Source organism: Mustela erminea, chromosome 12, assembly GCF_009829155.1.
Source record: "Mustela erminea isolate mMusErm1 chromosome 12, mMusErm1.Pri, whole genome shotgun sequence".
Classification (NCBI taxonomy): domain Eukaryota; kingdom Metazoa; phylum Chordata; class Mammalia; order Carnivora; family Mustelidae; genus Mustela; species Mustela erminea.
In genome coordinates, this window is record NC_045625.1 from 19,444,075 (window position 1) to 19,464,505 (window position 20,431).

At 45.9% G+C, this 20,431-nt stretch overlaps 1 protein-coding gene across 15 annotated transcripts in view; it reads right to left on the minus strand.

Moving 5' to 3' along the window:
* ZNF618 (zinc finger protein 618) overlaps positions 1-20,431 on the minus strand; it is a 208,585-nt gene that overhangs the window by 26,641 nt on the left and 161,513 nt on the right. For 7 of the 15 annotated variants that reach the window (XM_032306318.1, XM_032306327.1, XM_032306316.1 and 4 more), the window contains 3 exons: positions 13,825-13,884; positions 13,191-13,280; positions 969-1,208 (listed from right to left, as the gene is read on the minus strand). In XM_032306318.1, coding sequence (XP_032162209.1) covers positions 969-1,208; positions 13,191-13,280; positions 13,825-13,884 — 390 coding nt within the window. The remainder of the gene's footprint in view (positions 1-968; positions 1,209-13,190; positions 13,281-13,824; positions 13,885-20,431) is intronic. The other 8 variants (XM_032306320.1, XM_032306319.1, XM_032306317.1 and 5 more) reach the window with 2 other exon arrangements.

Here is a 20,431-nt window from a genome sequence, read left to right on the forward strand (position 1 = left end):
CCCCGGCAGACAGCCCAAGGCTCAGCACACCCAGAAAGGAATGAGGATTCCTGACCGTCGCCACTCAGCAGCTGCCGTGTCTCGTCAAGTCTCCCCGGGCATGGTGGCTGCTATGTACCCTTCACTGCCGGGTCCCCACCTGCAGCCACAGACGCCGAACACACCGCAGCTGGCGTCCATTGCTTTCTTGTTGGGTTAGGGCCCACGGAGGGGCTTCACGGGCAGGCACCCCCCTTCCCAGGCAGGGGGAGGCTAAGAGAACAGAGCTCTGCTTCATGGGGAGCAACTCTTCTAGAAATGAGTTTTTAGATTTTTTTCAGGAAGACGGGGGGATGTAAAGTCATGCCAAGAGGGTCCAGGCAGGTGATGTAAATGGATGAGCGGGGCTGGACGCCAGACAGACAACAGCGTGATCACAATGAGAAATGACGCCTGCCACGTGGCCACTGTGTTAGGGACGCAGGAGGGAGTGGTGAGGACCACGGAATACTGGGCAGCCTGTGCTCTCTTCAAGGTGGCTGCTGTGGCTCAGTCCCCATGCCAGCGGCTACCCTCTGGGGAAGCCGGTCCGGCACTGCCAGAGCTGACTTTCCAACGTCAGCAAGAACTCAAATGTCTTATGCAAAATCTCTTAAGTCTCAAAGGCTGGCAGTTAATTTAAAAAGAAGTTTTAACTCCTTAGGCTATGACTTGGGAAAATATAGTACCCGCTTAAAAAAAAAAAAAGAATTGCAAACTGTCACATACAAACTCTCTGATATAGGGTAAGAAAACCGAGGCTCAGAGAGGCTAGGTGGCTTGCCACGGTGAGAGCCAGCTAGAGGCACAGCTGGGACCCAGGCCTGTCCCAGAGAGCCACGGGACCTCCACTCGCTCTTGCAAGGAACAGTGACCCCAGGCACAGCTGTGGCAGGTGGGAGTGGGGTGGGGAGTGGAGGAAGTGCGAGCATGACAGAGGCCATCGGTACCTGCGGTCGCCTTGCTTGCCGGAGATCCCGAGTTTGGAGTGCGGAACGTCTGGGTTTGGGTGGCTGGAGGGGTGCGGTGTAAGAGGGCGCCACATCGGACCACGGAGGCCGGAGCTTTTTTCCCCGACTGGTTCGTCTGGGTCTTCGCTGCCACGAAGCGTGGAGACGGGGAGACCTCCGGATGCGAACACTCAGAGCCCGTGTCTGGATCGTCCGGTGGCTCCCACCCGGGGGCAGTACCTGAGAGGGTCATGCTCTCAGTCCCCGTGGGCCCTCGGAGCTGGCCGACTGAGTGGTCTCTTGGGCCACAGAACCCCATGCTCAAGGGTCAAAACCTCTTCTTGGTCCACAGAGGGCAAAGGCTCTCTGTCTCTCTCTCAGAGCCTAAGAAAGTCCAGGATTCTAGAACCTTCCCCAGCTTCTCCTTGAAGGAAGCCTGATCATCAACTAACACACTGACTAGCTCACTGGGAGGGCTCCCCCTTAACCCGAGACCAACCCAGGCTCTCAGTGCCTAAAAACGCTGCCTATGACCTGTTGGAGCATGTGAATTAGTCAACCCAGGCAAAAAAGCATTTTCTAGAACACTGGCTCCGAAGCCTCTTTTCCTTCCAAGGCAGGCTGGCTCAGAAGGAAAAACAGAAAGCAGACAGCCAGGGACACGCCAGGGTTGCCTGGTGGTGGTGGGGGGAAGCAGAGGGGCTCCATGGAGCCCCAGGGTTTTAGAGAGAAGGGGTGCTGGAGACTTGCTGCTCTCGGGGACAGTGCGTGAAGTCTACGCTGCTGCTTTCACCAAAGTCAGTGCAGTGCAGCAGTTCCCCAGTGGCACTGGGGGAAGTCTGGGTCACCATTTCCCAGACCCCCTGCCTCCCTCCCCTGAGTCCTCTGCAGAAGCCAGAGACGCTGAGAACTGGGGGCTGACACCCAGGTGGTCTCCACCTCTGGCCATCCTAGGCGGGCAGCAGTCTGCCTCCTTCATGCCGCCCGGGGCCCTAGGCTGAGCCCTGAACCTGGCCGCACTCCCACGTTCAACACAGAACAGGAGCAGGGAGGCAGTGGTCTTCTAGCTCAACGGCAACCCTCCTCCCCGAAGGCAAGAAGGGGACTAGGCAGCACGGGAAGGGGCTTCATCAGTGCTGCTGCCCCCAGCCTCTGGTCCCCATCAGTGTCCCCATCCTGGGCATTAGACAATTCACCCACTATTTTCAGAGCCAAAAAATAAAAAGGAACTTCCTGACCCTCTACCTTGGGCCATTCCTGGCAGCCACGAGCAAGCCCTGGCCTAGAGAAGCAGGAAGCAGGGCTTCGTGCGAGGCCACACAGGACCCACTCTTCAGCCCGAGACACTGAGATGAGCTCAGAGTACTCGGCTGCCCAACGTCCTCTTGGAAGTACCCCCTCCTCCATTCACAGTGGTGGCCAGATGCCAGGAGCTGGGGGACACTCTGCTCACAGCCCTCTTAATTAAGCAAGCCCTCACCCCAGCCCACCCTGGCCCCCAAGAGGAGTTCCCAAGGCCACCATCCACAGAGGATACAGGTGTCCCTCACTGTCTCAATACCCATTCGCTGGACTCTGGCTTTCTAATCACAAACTAGAGGTCTGGGTAGGGAAGGACACTTCCCTATGTTCCCTCCCTCTCTCTCTCTCCCTTTCGGAGCCAAGGACCTTAGAGGCCAATCTAAAGGGTGGCTTGTCTCACCATTTCCAAATGTTTTTAGCCACAGAACCAGCTAAATACCACACTCCATGGTGTGTGTCTAGAGCTCTAGCTCTGAGCTCCCAACTACCTCCCTGGAGCGGAGTTTGGGGACCGAACGTGCAGCAAGATGAACCCACCTTCGGATGCCATGTCCCTGCCCCTTCCGTCTCCATGGTCTTGGCTTCTTTACTTCTCCTCTCTTGACCTTAGCTCCCCCCGACCCATACCCCTTTGGGCACACCCGGCCTCACGGGGATTCTACGAGAGCTCAAGAACACACAAGCTCCCAGAAGTCCCGTGAATGGTACATGGCTCTTCACATGTAAGCAGCTACTGTTGGGACTTGGGACAGATAAGGACACCGAGACCCAGAATGTTCGGTCAGTTTGGGTCACATGGCAAGTCTGTGTCAGGATTAAGACAGAAGCTCAAGCTTGTCAAGCTACCTGCACAAGGCCGTGTGGTCCCCTGTGCCATCCACTCACACATCCCAGGAACCTGGGCACAAGGGACAGAGAATTTCTGAGCAATACACTGAGCACATGGCTTTCATTCTCAAGCCCCAGGCTCTACCCTGAAGGATGGTTTCTAGAAGGCCCTCCAGATCAAGTTCTTTTCGGGGTCTGTAATTCCTGATGTCAAAATCCTGGCCTGTGGGACAGCCTCCGCCTCCCTGATAGGGCAGGGAGCTCGGGGACACCCATGAACCACACAATCCAGGCAATCTTCAGGCACCTGGCCTGGGACCAGCTCACCTCTTGCCTTTCTTGTTCTCTAACACCTTCTCTCTTCCAAGTCTAGCAGCTCCACATATGTCATATTCTTCTGGAACAATGCTCCCTCCAGTTTTCACCTACGTAACTCGTGCTGGTCTGACACAGTGTCACGAGTGTGTCAGACTGGTACCCCTGCCGACACCTCACATGGATCCTTCCAGTCTTTCAGTCGCCCCTCTCCTCCTCCCTTCCCAGAACTGATCACCACCCGTACTGACACACGGTGTGATCTTTCGAATGGGATCTCTTTCCCCATTAGTCTCAATGTTCTGGGAGGGTAGACGCCGCCAGTGAGGCCCAACCATGCACTCAGGACCTAGCACATTCCCTGACACACAGGAAGTGGCTCAAGAGGTGTTGTGGGATCAGAGAACCACTGCGTGAACGGCCAAAGACGGGATGCCGGAGAGGAGACGTGAGAACCTGGCCCCTGCGTCACCCTCCCATCAGCCCCCAAGGCATATCTAGGGACAGATAACCTCTCCGAGCTCAGAGAGGTATGGGAACCACTCCGCGGTCACAGAGCAGGTAGGGACAGAGCAGGATGAACTTTGCAGACTCCTAACTCCTTTCACTCAACAATCTGCTCCATCTGTGGACCTTCTCACACAGAACGTTATCAGGCTGCAATTCCTACCCAAGTTCTCACTGGGAAAGAAGAGCGAGCTTCAGACAAGACTGGCTGACAGAATACCCGTGAGAGGTTTACATCTGGGAGATACTTAAAAATATGAGGGCACTGAGGTCTCTACTTTCTGTAAAGCCAAAAATTCAATAGTAGCGAAATCAATCAATCAATCAGAGAATAAAAGGATTCCAGAAAAATAACCATGGGGTTACCGAGAGCGCAGAGAGAGCAGGGGGTCTCCCTGAAACTCTCATGGGGCAGAGGAGGGTGGAGACCCATCCGAGGCAAAGGGGAATAGCGTGCTCAAAGGCTGGGGGTGGGACGGCGGGGGTCGTGGCGCAAGGGGAGTCTCATCTGGGAATGCCGTGTCCTGGGTTTTCATTTTAGTTAGAGAACGGGACAACTTACTCCTCCGGCCATCCCAGAGTCCCCAGTGTCGGACTAAGCCCTCCTCCAGATGCAGCCGTAAAGCTGGACAAAATACACAGAACAGGGCAGCGCAGGGCTGTGATTCACGAGGGAAGACCTGATGTGTGATCACTCCAGTCTCTACCTGGATATCTTCCGGACCACAGCACGGGGGTGGAGCCCAAAGAAGGCACTGCTGTTGGGATCAATGGGGGAGGCAATGGTCAGAGTTCAGGGCTTTTGAGGGAGCTGGAATGAGCAGGACAGAATAACAAAGAGGAGGGAATTTTGAAGGGGGAAAAAAAAGAAAACCTCCAGAAATGTGCAGAGGGAACCCCTTAAAGTCTGAGACTGGATGCCAGAATGATTTGTACAGAAAAAGCCTCTGAAAAGTCTGGCAGGTAACCGCTACTGAGGGCTGTTAGCTGAGCAAGGATTCAGAAGTCTCACAAGATGAGGAGATGTCTGAGTTCCCATCTGCCGGAGAAGACGGACCTTGCTGAACACCTCGAGCATTTAGTCGGGGACCAGAAAGGTCAGGCCATAGAAGAATTACTCTAACCCTAGAATAAGAACAACTGGAAACCCACCCTAACAGTTTAAAAACAAACCACTGAAGTACAAAGCTGATCTGTAAGTTAAGTAACCATTTGCCATAACAAAATTCAATACTTTTCAAAGGAAGATAACAAAATCCAGATGCTCAACAGAACACTGCAATGTGCAGCCCAGAATGAAAAATCACTTGTGAGGCAAAGCAGGAAAATGTGACTAATAACCAAGAGAAAAATACCACTTAACAGACACGACAAGGATGACGGGCTCTGCTGACAAGGGCCTTAAAAGAGCTTTCATAGATATGCTCAAAGATTTAAAGGATAATGTGAACTAAATGAAAAAAAAAATGCTATAAAAAGGAACCAAATGGAAATTACAGAGATGAAAAATAGGATAGCTGAAATGAAAAATTCACTTGACAGGTTTTTCTAATAAAAAAGATTATGGGGGCGCCTGGGTGGCTCAGTGGGTTGAAGCCTCTGTCTTCAGCTCAGATCATGATCCCAACATCCTGGGATCGAGCCCCACATCGGGCTCTCTGCTCTGCAGAGCCTGCTTCCCCTCCTCTCTCTGCCTGCCTCTCTGCCTACCTGTGATCTCTGTCAAATAAATAAATAAAATCTTCTAAAAAGAAAAGAAAAGACTGCATACTAGAGAAGAACAGAACAGCAAACTTGGAAGACAAGGTACTGGAAACCATCCAAATTGAAGCTCGAAGGGAAAACAGGAGCTTCATCACCAAATGGTTTAATACATAAACAAATAAAAAGTCTCAACAGCAGAAAAAAGATTGGGTAATAAGAATATTTACAGAAATACTGACTGAAATTTTCCAAATCTGATGAGAAATATAAACACCACTGAACCACAAAACTCAATGAACTCCAAACAGGAGACACACACAAAAAATTATACATTATAATCAAACTGGTAAAAAACAGTAACACAGAGATTTATTTAAAACCACCCAGACAAAGAAGACACATTAAATATAGAAGAGTAAGAATGATCTTTGACTTCTCATCAGAAACAACATAAACCAGAAGATAAAAGAATGTCATTTTTAAAGAGCCAAAAAAAGAAAAATTTCTCAACCTAGAATTTCATATGCAGAGAAAGTATCCATCAAAAGGACAGATAAAATAAAAACATCTTCAGTTAAGCAAATCTCTCACCAACAGACCTACAATTAAGCGTTAAAGGAAATTCTTCAAAGAATAAGGGAAAATGATAACAGATGGAATTTAGATTCATACAAAGAAAAGGAAAGGAATTGGTAAATATGTTAGAAAATTTAAAAATTTCTTAGGTAAAAAAATAATTCACTGTTTAAAGCAAAAAGATAACTGTTGGGTTTATAACTTACATACACATAGACATATCAGAAGAGCACAAAGGACAGGAGAGTAGTAAATGGAAATGCACTGTTATAAGGTTCTGAGATTATTGTGATGTTTTGAATTCATCATATATTGTAACACTAAAGATGTCTATTATAAACTACAGAATAACTACTAAAGAAAAAGAGGAGGTACAGTTGGAAAGCTAACAGGAAATTTTTAAGTTCTCAATTAATATTAAAAGACAAGAAAAGAAAAAAATAAACGAGATGGGACAAACAGAAAAAACAAGACAAAATATACAAAGTACAAAAAATATGAAATACAAAATCCAACCATATCAATAAATAATATTAAATGTAAATGGATTAAACACTTCATTTAAAAGGCAGGGATTATCAGACTAGAGAAAAGAGTGAGAACCAACTATATGTACACACTTCAAATAGAAAGACACAAAGATTATAAGAAAAAGATCAAAAGAAATATACCACATAAATACTAAGCCTAAGAAAGCCGTAGTAGCTATATTAATAAAAGATAAAGCAGATTTCAGGACAAGAACTATTACCTGTTAAATAAAAAAAAAAAAAAAATTAAAAATAAAGAGATAAAGGTATTGAACAATTTTTAAAGAGTCATCAAGACATTATGATCCATGGACGCCTGGGTGGCTCAGTGGGTTAAGCCGCTGCCTTCGGCTCAGGTCATAATCTCAGGGTCCTGGGATCGAGTCCCGCATCGGGCTCTCTGCTCAGCAGGGAGCCTGCTTCCCTCTCTCTCTCTCTCTGCCTGCCTCTCCATCTACTTGTGATTTCTCTCTGTCAAATAAATAAATAAAATCTTTAAAAAAAAAAAAAAAGACATAATGATCCAACGTGTATGCACCTGAAAGCAAAGTTTCAAAGTACATGAGTCAAAAACTGACAGTAATAAAGGGAGAAACAGCATATTCATAATTACGGTTGTAGATTTTAACGCCTGTCTCTCAATACTTGATAGAACAAGCACACTTTTTAAAAGCCTGAAAAGGAACAGAGATTTGAACATTATTAAGCAACTTCACCCAACTGACACTACACTCAGGAAATACTCTTCCCAGCTCATTCTCAGAGACCATGCAAAAGGGCATAACCACTTGGCAAACAGTTTAATGGTTTCTTAGAAGTTAAATGTCCACCTATCATGTGATCCCACTATTCCATTCCTCTAGCTGTTTACTCAAGATTAATGAAAGCAGCTGCCCATACAAGGACTTGAACACAAATGTTCAGAGCAGCTTTGTACTATAGTGCTCTAAACCAGAACCACCCAAATGTCCATCCACAAGTGAATCAAGCAAACTGGGGGATGTCTATCCATGCAGTGGAACACTACTACTCATCAGTTAAAGGGAATGAACTGAATGAACTGAATGCAATCATGGATGAATCTTAACACAATCCTGGAGAGTAAAAGAAGCCAGACCCCCCCCCCCATAAGCCCACACAGAAAGGGAACATATTGTAAGATACTACATATAAGGAATATTCTAAAAAATGTAAACTAATACATAGTAACAGAAAGCAGATCAGGGGCGCCTGGGTGGTTCAGTGAGTTAAAGCCTCTGCCTTCAGCTCAGGTCATGATCCCAGGGTCCTGGGATCGAGCCCCGCATCGGGCTCTCTGCTCAGCAGGGAGCCTGCTTCCTCCTCTCTCTCCTTCTGCTTCTCCGCCTACTTATGATTTCTCTCTGTCAAATAAATAAATAAAATCTTTAAAAAAAAAAAAAATGAAAGAAAGCAGATGGGTGTTTGCCTGGGGATGGGGACCTGGTGAGTAAGGGATTATAAAAGAGCACAGAAAGCTTTAGGGTGCTAGATGTGTGTTATCTCAACTACAGTGATAACTTCATATACACTTATCAAACTGTACACTTTAAATACGGGCACGTTACTGTAGGACAGTATGCCTCAATACTGTTTTAAAAAAACCTCACCAGAAATATTTATTTTCTTGATTATGACCATCAGTCAACAAACCACGGATATTCATGGGGCACGGCTAATTCTAGGATTGCAGCTCCCTAGCTTTGAGAAGTCAGTTAGGGGAGTGATACCAAAAACCAGGTAAAATCCTGGGGAATTTTAGATAGAAGTGATCAGAAATTGTGTTCTTAAAAGCAAATAACTCTACAAACTGCCCTAGATGCCTTTCCAAGAAAAAGGAGTTTCAAAGAAGAAAGTCACTCTCCTGGCAAAGAGGAAACATCCTAACATTGTAAGTTTCTTCAGTTCATTTCATAGTTGGGACTCTTACTGTTTTAATGTGTTTTAGTAAAGTACAGGCACAGTGATTTATTTAAGACCTATGATAACAAGGGCGCCCAAGTGGCTCACTCCGTTAAGTATCTGCCTTTGGCTCAGGTCATGATCCCAGGGTCCTGGGATGGAGCCCCACATCAGGCTCTTTGCTCAGCGGGGAGCCTACTTCTCCCTCTCCCTCTGCCTGCTGTTCTTCCTGGTTGTGCTGTGTGTCAAATAAACAAAATCTTTAAAACACAAAACAAAACAAAACAAATTAAGCCATGTAATATACCACATTATCAGAATAAAAGAATCACAGAATCATTTCAATACACGGAGGAAAAAACATAAAACAGTGATTTATGACAGAAAATTTCAGTGAACCAGGAATAAAAGGTCACCTCCTCAACTGATAAAGGGCATTTATAAAAACCTACTTCAGCTACTATAATTCTTAATGATGAAAATGATTACTCTTCATGGTGAAAAACTGAACCCTATGATTAGAAAAAAGACAGAAATACTTGATTCTTCTATTCAACATTGTACTGGAGGGTCCTAACCAGTATATTGAGATGAAAAAAAATATTAAGAATAATACAGACTGGGGCGCCTGGGTGGCTCAGTGGGTTAAGCCGCTGCCTTCGGCTGGCTCAGTGGGTTAAGCCGCTGCCTTCGGCTCAGGTCATGATCTCAGGGTCCTGGGATCGAGTCCCGCATCGGGTTCTCTGCTCCGCGGGGAGCCTGCTTCCTCCTCTCTCTCTCTCTCTGCCTGCCTCTCTGCCTACTTGTGATCTCTCTGTGTCTAATGAATAAATAAAATCTTTAAAAAAAAAAAAAGAATAATACAGACTGGAAAGGAAGTAGTAGAGCTATCTTTATTAGTAGATGACATAAGTATGTACAAGGAAACTCGTAAGAAACTGACCAAAAAGCTATTAGGACTAGTTCACTATTAGTTACCTTAGCAAAGTTTCAGGACACAAAATCAATACACAAAAATAGTGTGTTTGTGTAACGGCAACGAGTAATTGGAAAGCTAAAAATCACAGAGAAAAAACAAAGTACTCGAGATAATTTCAAGAAATATGTACACGATCTCTGCTCTAAAAAATATAAATTATTGCTGAGAGAAAAAGGCCTGACTATATCCAGAGATAAACCATGTTCATGGATTGGAATACCCAATATTATTATGACATTCTCGTCTCTCTAAATTGGCCTATGGATTCAGGGTAATCCTAAACAGAATCCCAACTGAATTTTTTATAGAAAATGGAAATTAGAAATTCCCCTAACATTTGTATGGAAGAGCAAAGTTCCTAAAATTGACAAATATTCTTTTAAAAGGACAAAGTTGAAAAACCAAGAGTACCTGAATTTAAGATTTCGTATAAAACTCCAGTAAATAAGACCATATTAGCACAAACATAAACAAACAGATTGACAGAACAGAAATAAACTCATATATACTTAAGCATGCAACTGATTTTCAACAAAGGCTGCAATGTAATGCAATGGGGAAAGGACAACTCTTTTAATAGATGATGAACAACCAGATCTCCATATGGGATAAAATGAATCAACCCCTACCTCTCACCTCTCATAAAAGTTAACTTGAAAAGATCACAGACCTAAATCCAAAGGCTAAAATTATAAAGCTTCTAAAAGATAATTAAGGAGACTGTCTTCACAATCTTGAGATAGCTAAGACATTCTGGGTAGGACCCAGTAAGTACTAACCATAGAAAAAAACTGATAAATTAGACTTTGTTAAAAAAAAAATCTATCAAAAGATACTGTATGCCACAAAGATAAACTCGAAATGGATAAAAGACCTCAACGTGAGGCAGGAATCTATCAAAATCCTACAGGAAAACATAGGCAGTAACTTCTTCGACATCGGCCACAGCAACTTCTTTCAAGGTACATCCCCAAAGGCAAAGGAAACAAAAGCAAAAATGAACTTTTGGGACTTCACCAAGATCAAAACCTTCTGCACAGCAAACGAAACAGTCAACAAAATAAAGAGGCAACCCATGGAATGGGAGAAGATATTTGCAAATGACACTACAGACAACGGTCTGATATCCAAGATCTATAAAGAACTCCTGAAACTCACCACACACAAAACAGATAATCACATCAAAAAATGGGCAGAAGACATGAACAGACACTTCTCCAAAGAACACATAAATGGCTAACAGACACATGAAAAAATGTTCATCATCACTAGTCACCAGGGAGATTCAAATCAAAACCACACTGAGATGCCACCTTATACCAGTTAAAATGGCCAAAATTAACAAGACAGGAAACGTGTGTTGGAGAGGATGTGGAGAAAGGGGAACCCTCTTACACTGTTGGTGGGAATGCAAGCTGGTGCAGCCACTTTGGTAAACAGTGTGGAGATTCCTTAAGAAACTAAAAACAGAGCTTCCCTATGACCCTGCAATTGCACTACTGGGTATTTACCCCAAAGATACAGATGTAGTGAAAAGAAGGGCCATCTGTACCCCAATGTTTATAGCAGCAATGGCCACGGTTGCCAAACTGTGGAAAGAACGAAGACGCCCTTCAGCAGATGAATGGACAAAGAAGATGTGGTCCATGTATACTATGGAGTACTATGCCTCCATCAGAAAGGATGAATACCCAACTTTTGTAGCAACATGGACGGGACTGGTGGAGATTATGCTGAGTGAAATTAAGTCAAGCAGGGAGAGTCAATTATCATATGGTTTCACTTACTTGTGGAACACAAGGAATAACATGGAGGACATTGGGAGAAGGTGAGAAGTGAGTTGGGGGAAATCAGAGGGGGAGACGAACCATGAGAGACTGTGGACTCTGAGACACAAACAGGGTTTTGGAGGGGAGGAGGGTGGGGGGATGGGTGAGGCTGGTGGTGGGTATTAAGGAGGGCACATACTGCATGAGCACTGGGTATGGTGCATAAACAATGAATCTTAGAACACGGAAAAGAAATAAAATTACAAAAAAAAAAAAAAGAATAAAGATAGTGTGTGAGAATCAAAGGGCATGCTGAAGACGGGAAGAAAATATTCACAGTGTATGTGTCTGGTGTAAGACCTGGATCCAGAATATATAAAGAGAGCTCTTACAACTTAATGATACAAACTCCAACCACAAGAAGGACAGAAGACTTTAGACCATTTCTAGAGTAAAATATACAATGGCCCCCGTGCAGACGAAATAGTGCTCAATGGTCATCAGTCATCAAGAAAACACAAATTAACACCAAAATGACCATGTCACACTCACGGGAATAGCTAGAATTAAAGAGCTCATCACCTCCAAATGTAAGATGCCACAGCCATTGTGAAAAATAGTTCTTAAGTCTTTACAAAGTTCAACCCTCTCCCCTAAGACTGAGCATTTTACTCCCTGGTGTTTATCCAAGAGAAATAAACACACACGCCCTCAAAAGCCTCCTACAAACACGTTCATAGCAGCTTCATTCTTAAGAGCCTATAACAGGAAACAACCGAAATGAACAAGCACAGGGCTAAACCAACGGTGGGCATTTTCACAAAACGGAACACTGCTCGGCAGTCAGGCAGAATGAACTGATTTATTCAACACCGTGTACGAGTCTTATAGACATTTCGCTCAGTGAAAGCAGCTAGACACAGGAGAGTACGGTTACACAACTCCAGTTGTAAGGACTTCTGTAGTCAGTGTAGGTTCTTCTAAATACTCTCTTCAGACCCAGGGTCCCCAAGCCCGAGCCCCAGGTACCACCTGAAGCCAAGCCCAGCCCCTAGTTCCGCATAGAACCCAGCAGCGTACAGACCTCCAGATCCAAAGGGCTGTTTCAGCCTCAGCAAACCAATCCTTGGTTGGATCTAGCCGAAATCTCTCATACCCTCCTAGCCCCACATTTCGGGGATCTAAGGATGGAGCCCCCTCTGACACCCAGGAGGGAAGCTGTCAAACAGGAGACTGGAAGGCTAGGATTAGAACTCTTTTCTTCCAGAAGGGCCATCAGAACTCTTTTCTTCCAGACCAAGGGAGAAGGGAGAGACTGAGGGCCAGAGACAGGATGGGGCCTGCCCAAGGTTCTACAACCCTGAGACCCAGCTGATTACAACCCAGGACTTCTGAGTCTTGCCTTAGTGTCCCTTCTAGCTTTCTACCACTCCACCAGCAAGGGCAAAGAGGCAGCTGTCTTGCCTCCTTGGCCGTGGCTTAGTGGCATCACGTAGCACCGGCTCTCAGGAACCACGACATGCAGAGGGGCTCAGAGGTGAGGACAGGACCACTGAAGGAAGCGGTTGAGTGATGCCCACCGTAAGCTAACCAAGGGCAACTCAGGCTTTCGGCTTTCCCAGCCATGCCAGCTACTACAGTTAGGTGGCCCAGGTCAGACCCGGACACCTGGGGATTGCCCCAGGGCCAAGCTCACCTTCGTGGTCACCCTCCCCTGGCAAAGCCTCCACCTTGGGGCCAGCCCACCCCTCCCCCACCCCCCCCCCATTCCCCAACCAGAGAAGGTACTCACTGATGGGGGCGTGTAAGGCCACGTGCTCCTGGTAGGGTGTGTAGTACTTGTACTGCTTTCCGCAGAATTCACAGGTGTAATTGCCAGTTTCTGTCCAAGGAGAGGGAAGCGTGGGAATGGGTGCCCGGGTCCCACTGAGAAGCAGCATGCTCCCTCCCCTCCAGCTCCCCCTCATCCTGGGACCAACTACAATCAGGAGCACGCTGGAGTCAGACCGCCTGGGTTCAAGTCCCAGCAACTCCACGTCAAGCTGTGTGACCTTGGGCAAATCTCTTAACCTCTCTGTGCCTCAGTTTTCCTATCTGTAAATGGGGGGGGGGGTAAATAATAGGACCACCTTCTAGGATTGCTGTGAGGATTAAATTTATATGTCAAGTGTTTAGAACAGTACCTGGCACACGCTATTTCTCCAACACTCCACCCCCAGGCCCTGGTGCTCAGGAAATGTGTAGTGACCTTAGCTGACCCCCCAGTGCCAAGCGTGCATTCACTCCCTTCGCAAGTCCTAGCCTCTGCAATGGTCACGCTTGGGTCCCCTTGTCTCCAGGACCTTCCCCACCCCCAAGCACCCCCACCCCTCCCCAGCAGGAGGGGTCACGTCTTCCTCTCGGGTCCCACCAGACTTTATCTTTACCTCTCTTTTGGCACTGCCTAACTTCTTTCTTCTTAAAAATTTCTGATGTAATATTGTTCACTGGGGGAAAATTATAAAATACTGATAAATACAAATACAAGATTTGAAGAGTAAGAGAAATTTCAACCATCCGTCACCCCCAAACAAAGAGCAGCAGCTACCCCTTGGGAATGGAGTGTGCAACCTTGCCATCCGCCCCAGGCCCCGCCCCTCTACTCCCATCTCATCTGGAGGGTGCTTCTCTCCCTGACATCATCTGTCTGGCTCCGGTGGGCCCTGAATTAGCCAGCCCTGATCCATATCCTCTTTGTAACCTGGTGTATGTAATCGACAACACTTTGTGGACATCTTGCTCAATCAATAAACATCGATCCCTACTGCATTTATTGGCTGCATGCATCCCACTGGACTCTGAAATCTGCTGAGCCAGCCTCCTACACCAGAGGATGTTTGGATGGTTTCAAAATTTCTCCCTTACCACAAAAAAAAAAAAAAAAAAAAAAAAAGGCTGTGATCCGCATCCCTGTAGAAATGTCTGCCCAATTTGCTCATTATTTTTCATTATCACTGCAAAATAAGGATTATTGTGCATAATTGCTGCTCATTATTTCCCCGGGATAAATTAAGGGTAGGCATTTTTAAGGCTTTTGATAACCACAGCACCAACTACGTATCAAAAGGTTGGGCTAATTTTCATCCTAATCAGAAAGATGGGCCTTATAGAAGGAACTATACGGCGCCGCTGCTTTCATTTTCCATTTGTTTGAGTTCTAAAGAAACTGACCATTTTTCATGTTTCATTAACCGGTATTTTTCCTTTTGTGACTTTCCCATTTGTGTTCACAGTCAATGTTTCCATAGGTATATTTACTTTTAATTGCCAAGAACCCCACAGACGAAGGACATCAACGATTTCATTCTACAGGTTACAAGTATTTTTTCTCAATTTTTAAAAATTCTGTGTATGGTTTCTCTCTCTCAATATGGACTTAAAATTTTTTTTTTAATTTTTTTTTTTAAATTTATTTGACAGAGAGAGATCACAAGTAGGCAGAGAGGCAGGCAGAGAGAGAGAGAGAGAGAGGAGGAAGCAGGCTCCGAGCTGAGCAGAGAGCCCGATGCGGAACTCTATCCCAGGACCCTGAGATCATGACCTGAGCCGAAGGCAGCAGCTTAACCCACTGAGCCACCCAGGCACCCTGGACTTAAAATTTTTTCAACAATAACTTTTATAACTGATTCATGAACACTGGAAAAGATCTACTATTTGCTGTCCATAGGTTTCAAAGTTGTGAGATCAACTGTATTGTATTCCTCAAACCCGGTAGGATCCTATCTGCCCACCTGCTCCATTGAAGACTGAAGGCTGTGCTCAATCCTTCCACTCTGTCGGGCTTCCACATCTGTTTTGTATATTCAGATGCAATGTTGTCTGATGCATATAAATAAGGCTTAGGAGATCAAAATCGTTACTGCTAACTGTAACCTTCAGAACACGATACAATTTGTAAAACGGTGCTTCTCAAAGATGAGGTTCCTGGACCAGCATTAGCATTGTCCGACAATCAGTGAGAAATGCAAATTCTCAAGACTTAATCCAAGACATAATGAAAGAAAAGTTCTAGGACTGGGATCCAGGAATCTGTGTTTTAACAGGCTCTGTAGAAAAATCTGATGCATGGGAAAGTTTAAGAACCCCTGCTCAGATACTTAATTATACTGTTGTATTAGCTCGCCTGACATTATTTACTAGGTTTTGATCATTTTTAAGAGCCTCCTTTCTCATTGTTTGCATGCGCCTAGAAACATTTCCCTAAATTTTCTTGGGAAAATTCATTTAAAAAAGATACATTGGTAGATGGCCAGCACAAACTGCTGAGAAAAAGGAAACATGGCTCCAGCCTTCAAGGAGCTTACAGTCTGAAGGAGGAGACCGAAAAATCAAATATGACACAAACTTAAAACTGCAACCCCAATGGGTGTTCTTAAAGAAGACTTTTATAGGGCTATGAAAATCCCAAAAGAGGATTCAATTTAGTTAAGGAAGCAAGAGGGAGCTCCCTGAGAAAGAGATGGGGAATTAATGAGCTAGGTCTCTAATAAACCATTATTTTAAATTAACTTGAGAACCTCTGTCCCCTAATAAAAGAGATGAGGCCATTTGGTTTTCTAGCTATAAATGACTTGGTTTTACTTCTTTTGTGTTTTCTTTCTTTCTTTCTTTCTTTTTTTTTTTCTCATGTTCCACCCTTCCGGGTTTGTTTCCTTAGTTTGCAGCTGCTTGATGCATGAAATCTTTTCTCTGCCTTTCCATTATTTGCCGATATTCCATTATTTTCCAATATTCTCCTTTGTTTGTTTTACACAGCATGTAAGATACATCTATTACCGTTAAGCAGAAAATGACATTTTCAAGTCTATTATCATAAAGAAAGGTAGCCTAACTCTGTGCTTCTCCAACTTTGGCAGGTTCAAGAATTATCTAGAAAGGTGGTTACAACACAGATTGCTGGGCTTCACCCCAGAAACTCTGATTCCCAGGGTCGAGGGTGAGTCTAAGAATTTACATTTCTGATAAGCTTCCAGGAGATGGCGCTGCTGCTGCTGCTGGTCTGGGGCCCACGCAATGGGAAGGACTGGTTCAACCTTCTCTACCGTATTCTTCCCCTTATTCCTTCCTTCTCGCGTGTTCTTACAAATCGTTTTTAATACTGCAGAATGATCTTTGTCTTCTGCATTCAATTTTGTGTCCAGATTCATAACACTTTAAACTTATGTCTAGGGATGGGTGGCTTAGTTGGTTAAGTGACTGCCTTCGGCTCAGGTCATGATCCTGGAGTGCCGGGATAGTCCACATCCAGCTCCCTGCTCAGCAGTGAGTCTGCTTCTTCCTCTGATCCTACCCCCTCTCTCAAGCCGTCTCTCCCTCCCTCTCTCATTCTCTCTTTCAAATAAATAAAGTTTTAAGGATATACATCTAAAAAAATAAAATAAATAAACTTATGTCTAGTTTATCTGGTTTTAACACTGACCAGAAGTCCTCCTATGCTACGAATTCATTCTTCACAACTGGGGTGTACTTGATGAATTTTTTAAAGATGGGTACATGGGGAAAACTGTCTTTTCAAGCCCTCATTTCTCCCTTTACTAATAAATTACAATCAGTCTAGATATAAAATTCTTAGGATGTAATCTACATTTCCTTTCAAAATGTATTCCAGTATCTTTTGGCATTTAGCGCTGTACGGAAGTCTGAGACAAGTCCCCCTTGGATTCATCTGTTAAAAACTGGCTTTTCTTATACCTAAATGCCTGCATACTTTTTCCTTTATATTTATAGTTTAAAGAAGTCACAAACATCTGTTGAGTTATGGGTCTTTTTATACAGAGGTAGATTATAGCCCAATCATCTGTCACCCCCGACACATGGTGAACCCTTACATCAGTATAGTGGGTCTGCCTTCAGCACATTTTTCTTCTGTTGTATCTAGTATGAGTATTACTTCTGTCCCACCAGTAAAATTACCTGGAACTGGCTCCCCAGGTTCCATAGTTAGCTTGTTTTCCCCTTGTTCTTTTGCTCTGTTCAGGTTTCTCCTCCCCGTATTTAATTCCATTTCATTTAATTCCAACAGATCAACTGTTCCAACAGATCAATTCTGGTCTTTACTACGTACCATGTAGATTTTAATTTCATTTTCTGTTTCTCTGCAGTCCTCCACCTCACTCTTTTCCCTGCCTCCTCCTTTTATCCTTGCTGCTTTGTCACCGGACAACTTCAGGCTCCTCTCTCACAGGGGTCATGCTACAGACTGAACCGTGGCCCCCCCAAAACCCCCCAAGTCAATTGTTGATGCCCCACTTCCCCACGTGAAGGTGTCTGGACATGGTGGGTAACTGGGCTGAGATGAGGTCACGAGGGTGGGGCCCCCAGGCCTGGATTACTGCCCTTGTCACAAGAGGCACCGGGGAGCTGGCCTACATCGGTCTCCCACCACGTGAGGGGCACAGACGGACGCGGGCCAACTCCAACTCCAAGTCAGGAAGAAGGTTCGAACCTGACCACGTTGGCACTTCGATCTTGGACTTCCAGCCTCCAGAACTGTGAGGAAATAAAGCTGTTTAAGCCATCCAGTCTGGGAAGTTTGTTACCATAGTCCAAGCAGACTGACAGAAGTCATATTTTCTTATACTCGGTTGCGGTGGTCAAACAGAATTTTCTTCTAGATTTCTGTAGTAAGTCATTTTCAGAGGTATGCTTTCCCTCCGAGTCTCCTAATTTCTGTCTTGTTAGGTGGAATTTTTAGTTTCATGCTTTGGGGTCTTTTTCTTTTCATTTAAAAATTTTTTCAAGTTACTCTTCCTCGGCCACCTATAAAAATCGAGTAAACTACAGATGATCCAGACTTACTATTTTCAGTAGATGTGAGCAAACTGTTCTTGAGCCTCCCATTATCATGGCAGTAAGTTATCATGGCAGCCCACAGTCCCAGTTTAATTCTCAGATTTGCAGCTGGAGAGCAGGCGGACATGCAGGACCCCTATGGCCAACTGTGTTCTTCTAGAAGGATTCTTCTGCTGTCATGGCTCCAGCAGCACCAAGTACCCTGTTCAGATCACGTGGTGGTGGGAGGTGTGCTTCCCAGCACGCACTGCTTCTGGGGTTTTCCCCTTCCCAAGTCCCTTCATGGGGCTCTGTGCCTCTCACGGCTCTGCTTACTCTACACCTTGTCACTTCTGGGGTTCTGTGACCTTGGCTTTTTGAAACCCAAGACGCAGCATTCTCATCTCATGAAGCAGCTCCTGAGGTGTAACAGGAGAGGTTCACACGAGTCCAGCAATCTTGGTCCCATAATGTCTAGCTGGGGGCGTGTAGGGAGCCAAACCCAGTACCATTTTCTCAGTTCAATTCCCACCTGCGTATGGCGTGTGACCCTTCCTCCCAGATCCAACTCGGTTACTGACAGAACAAGCTGCATGTAGTTCCGTTATCTTCCTGGGCAACAGGTACTACTTCTTTAAAGCCTTCCATGCACGTGTTCAGGACCAGACCTACTCCCTTGCAAATGTAACCTCATTCATTCCCCACGACCATCCTCAGAGGGGAGTTTTCTCGTCGTCAGCCCATTCTCGAGTTAAGGAAACTGTGGATTAGGAAGATTATAAAGCGTGTAGGACGTCATGTTGGTATTAAGTGTAGGGCTGGGGCTCACGGATGGGATGCTCTGAAGCGCCCACACTTGGCCATTTCTTGACAACATCACTCATCTGTTACACCCAGAATACAAGCCAGGGCGCTGGGCTAGTCCCTTCCTATGTGTATCCTCCACGGGCCCTACAGAACAGAGAGATGCTCTCGTCCCCAACTTAGAGGAGTCAAAGGACACTCAGAAGGGGGATAAGGAGCTCGTCAGTGGGTGATGCCCGCATTCAAACCCAGGCCTCCTGATTCCAATTCTGTTTTCATAATTATGATGCTACGAACGGCTGGAAGGGCTGTGCTCCCCGGGGAGAATGAGGGTGACAGCTGGGGGGAAGTGCTGCCTGGAAGCTTTACTGTAATGAGCCAGAGTCCACAAAGGTCTCTTCTTGCTGTTTGGTAACTGAGAGGAGGGGGAATGCGGGTTGCTGAAGGCGACCAGACACCTCTCACTGGCTGACTCCACCTAACCCATTCTTCTAGAAACAGCCAAAAAAGACTTGTAAATCTAACCAAGATTTACCAAATGTAAGTCTGACCAAGTCCCTTCCCCACTTGGGGTAACCCTCTAGCTCATCTCCCTCAGAAGGAATTCTAGATGCCTTCCTCTGGCGTTCAAGGCTCTCGAAGGCCCCAACTCAGAAACTGACTGGCCTCTCAACTCCCCAGAACAAAAGCTGCTCGCCTACCTTCACCCTGTGATGCAAAAGGGCTCATTCTCCACCCTGGTCCCCAACGCAGAAGCCTCCCCGCTTCCCAAGGCTGGAGAGGGGCCTACCCCACCATCCCCGGCTCCCAAGGCTCCCTGTGAAGCAGGTTATGCTCTAACTGTCGGGCACACTGCCTAACTGTCCCCTTCCTGGGCCAAGGACCCAAGGGCAGGGCCACGACTGCTCCATCCACTGCTATGTCCCCCCCCCCCGACTCCACACAGCGCCCCGAAAACAGGCGGGTAGCAGGTGTGGCTCCTGCCCTCAAGGGTTTCATGGGACAAGGACAGACTATCCAGGTGGCTCCCTTGAACAGCTACACTTGCCGATGAACCCCTTCACTGGCGGATGATGACAAAAGGAGTTATTTTCCGAGCACCTCTTATGTACCAGGCACTGTGCTAATAGGTGATTTACATTCACGATCTCATTTAATCCCCCAACAAACCTTCGGGGTAATGTAGTCCTCATTGACATGTGAGGAGCCGAGGCTCAGGACGGCTAACAGACCACCAGGGCACCAAGCGTGTGTGACATTCACTGCCCTGACCTTGACCCTGTGCTATTCTGCTGCTCCTCAAAAGCTGAAGTCCTAAGACTGGCCCATTTGACAGGTGGGCAAAGTAAGGTAAAGGAAGCCAGTGGTCACTGGCCAGTAGCACTGTTGCAGGATGAGTGAGGTCACCCCCTTCCAATG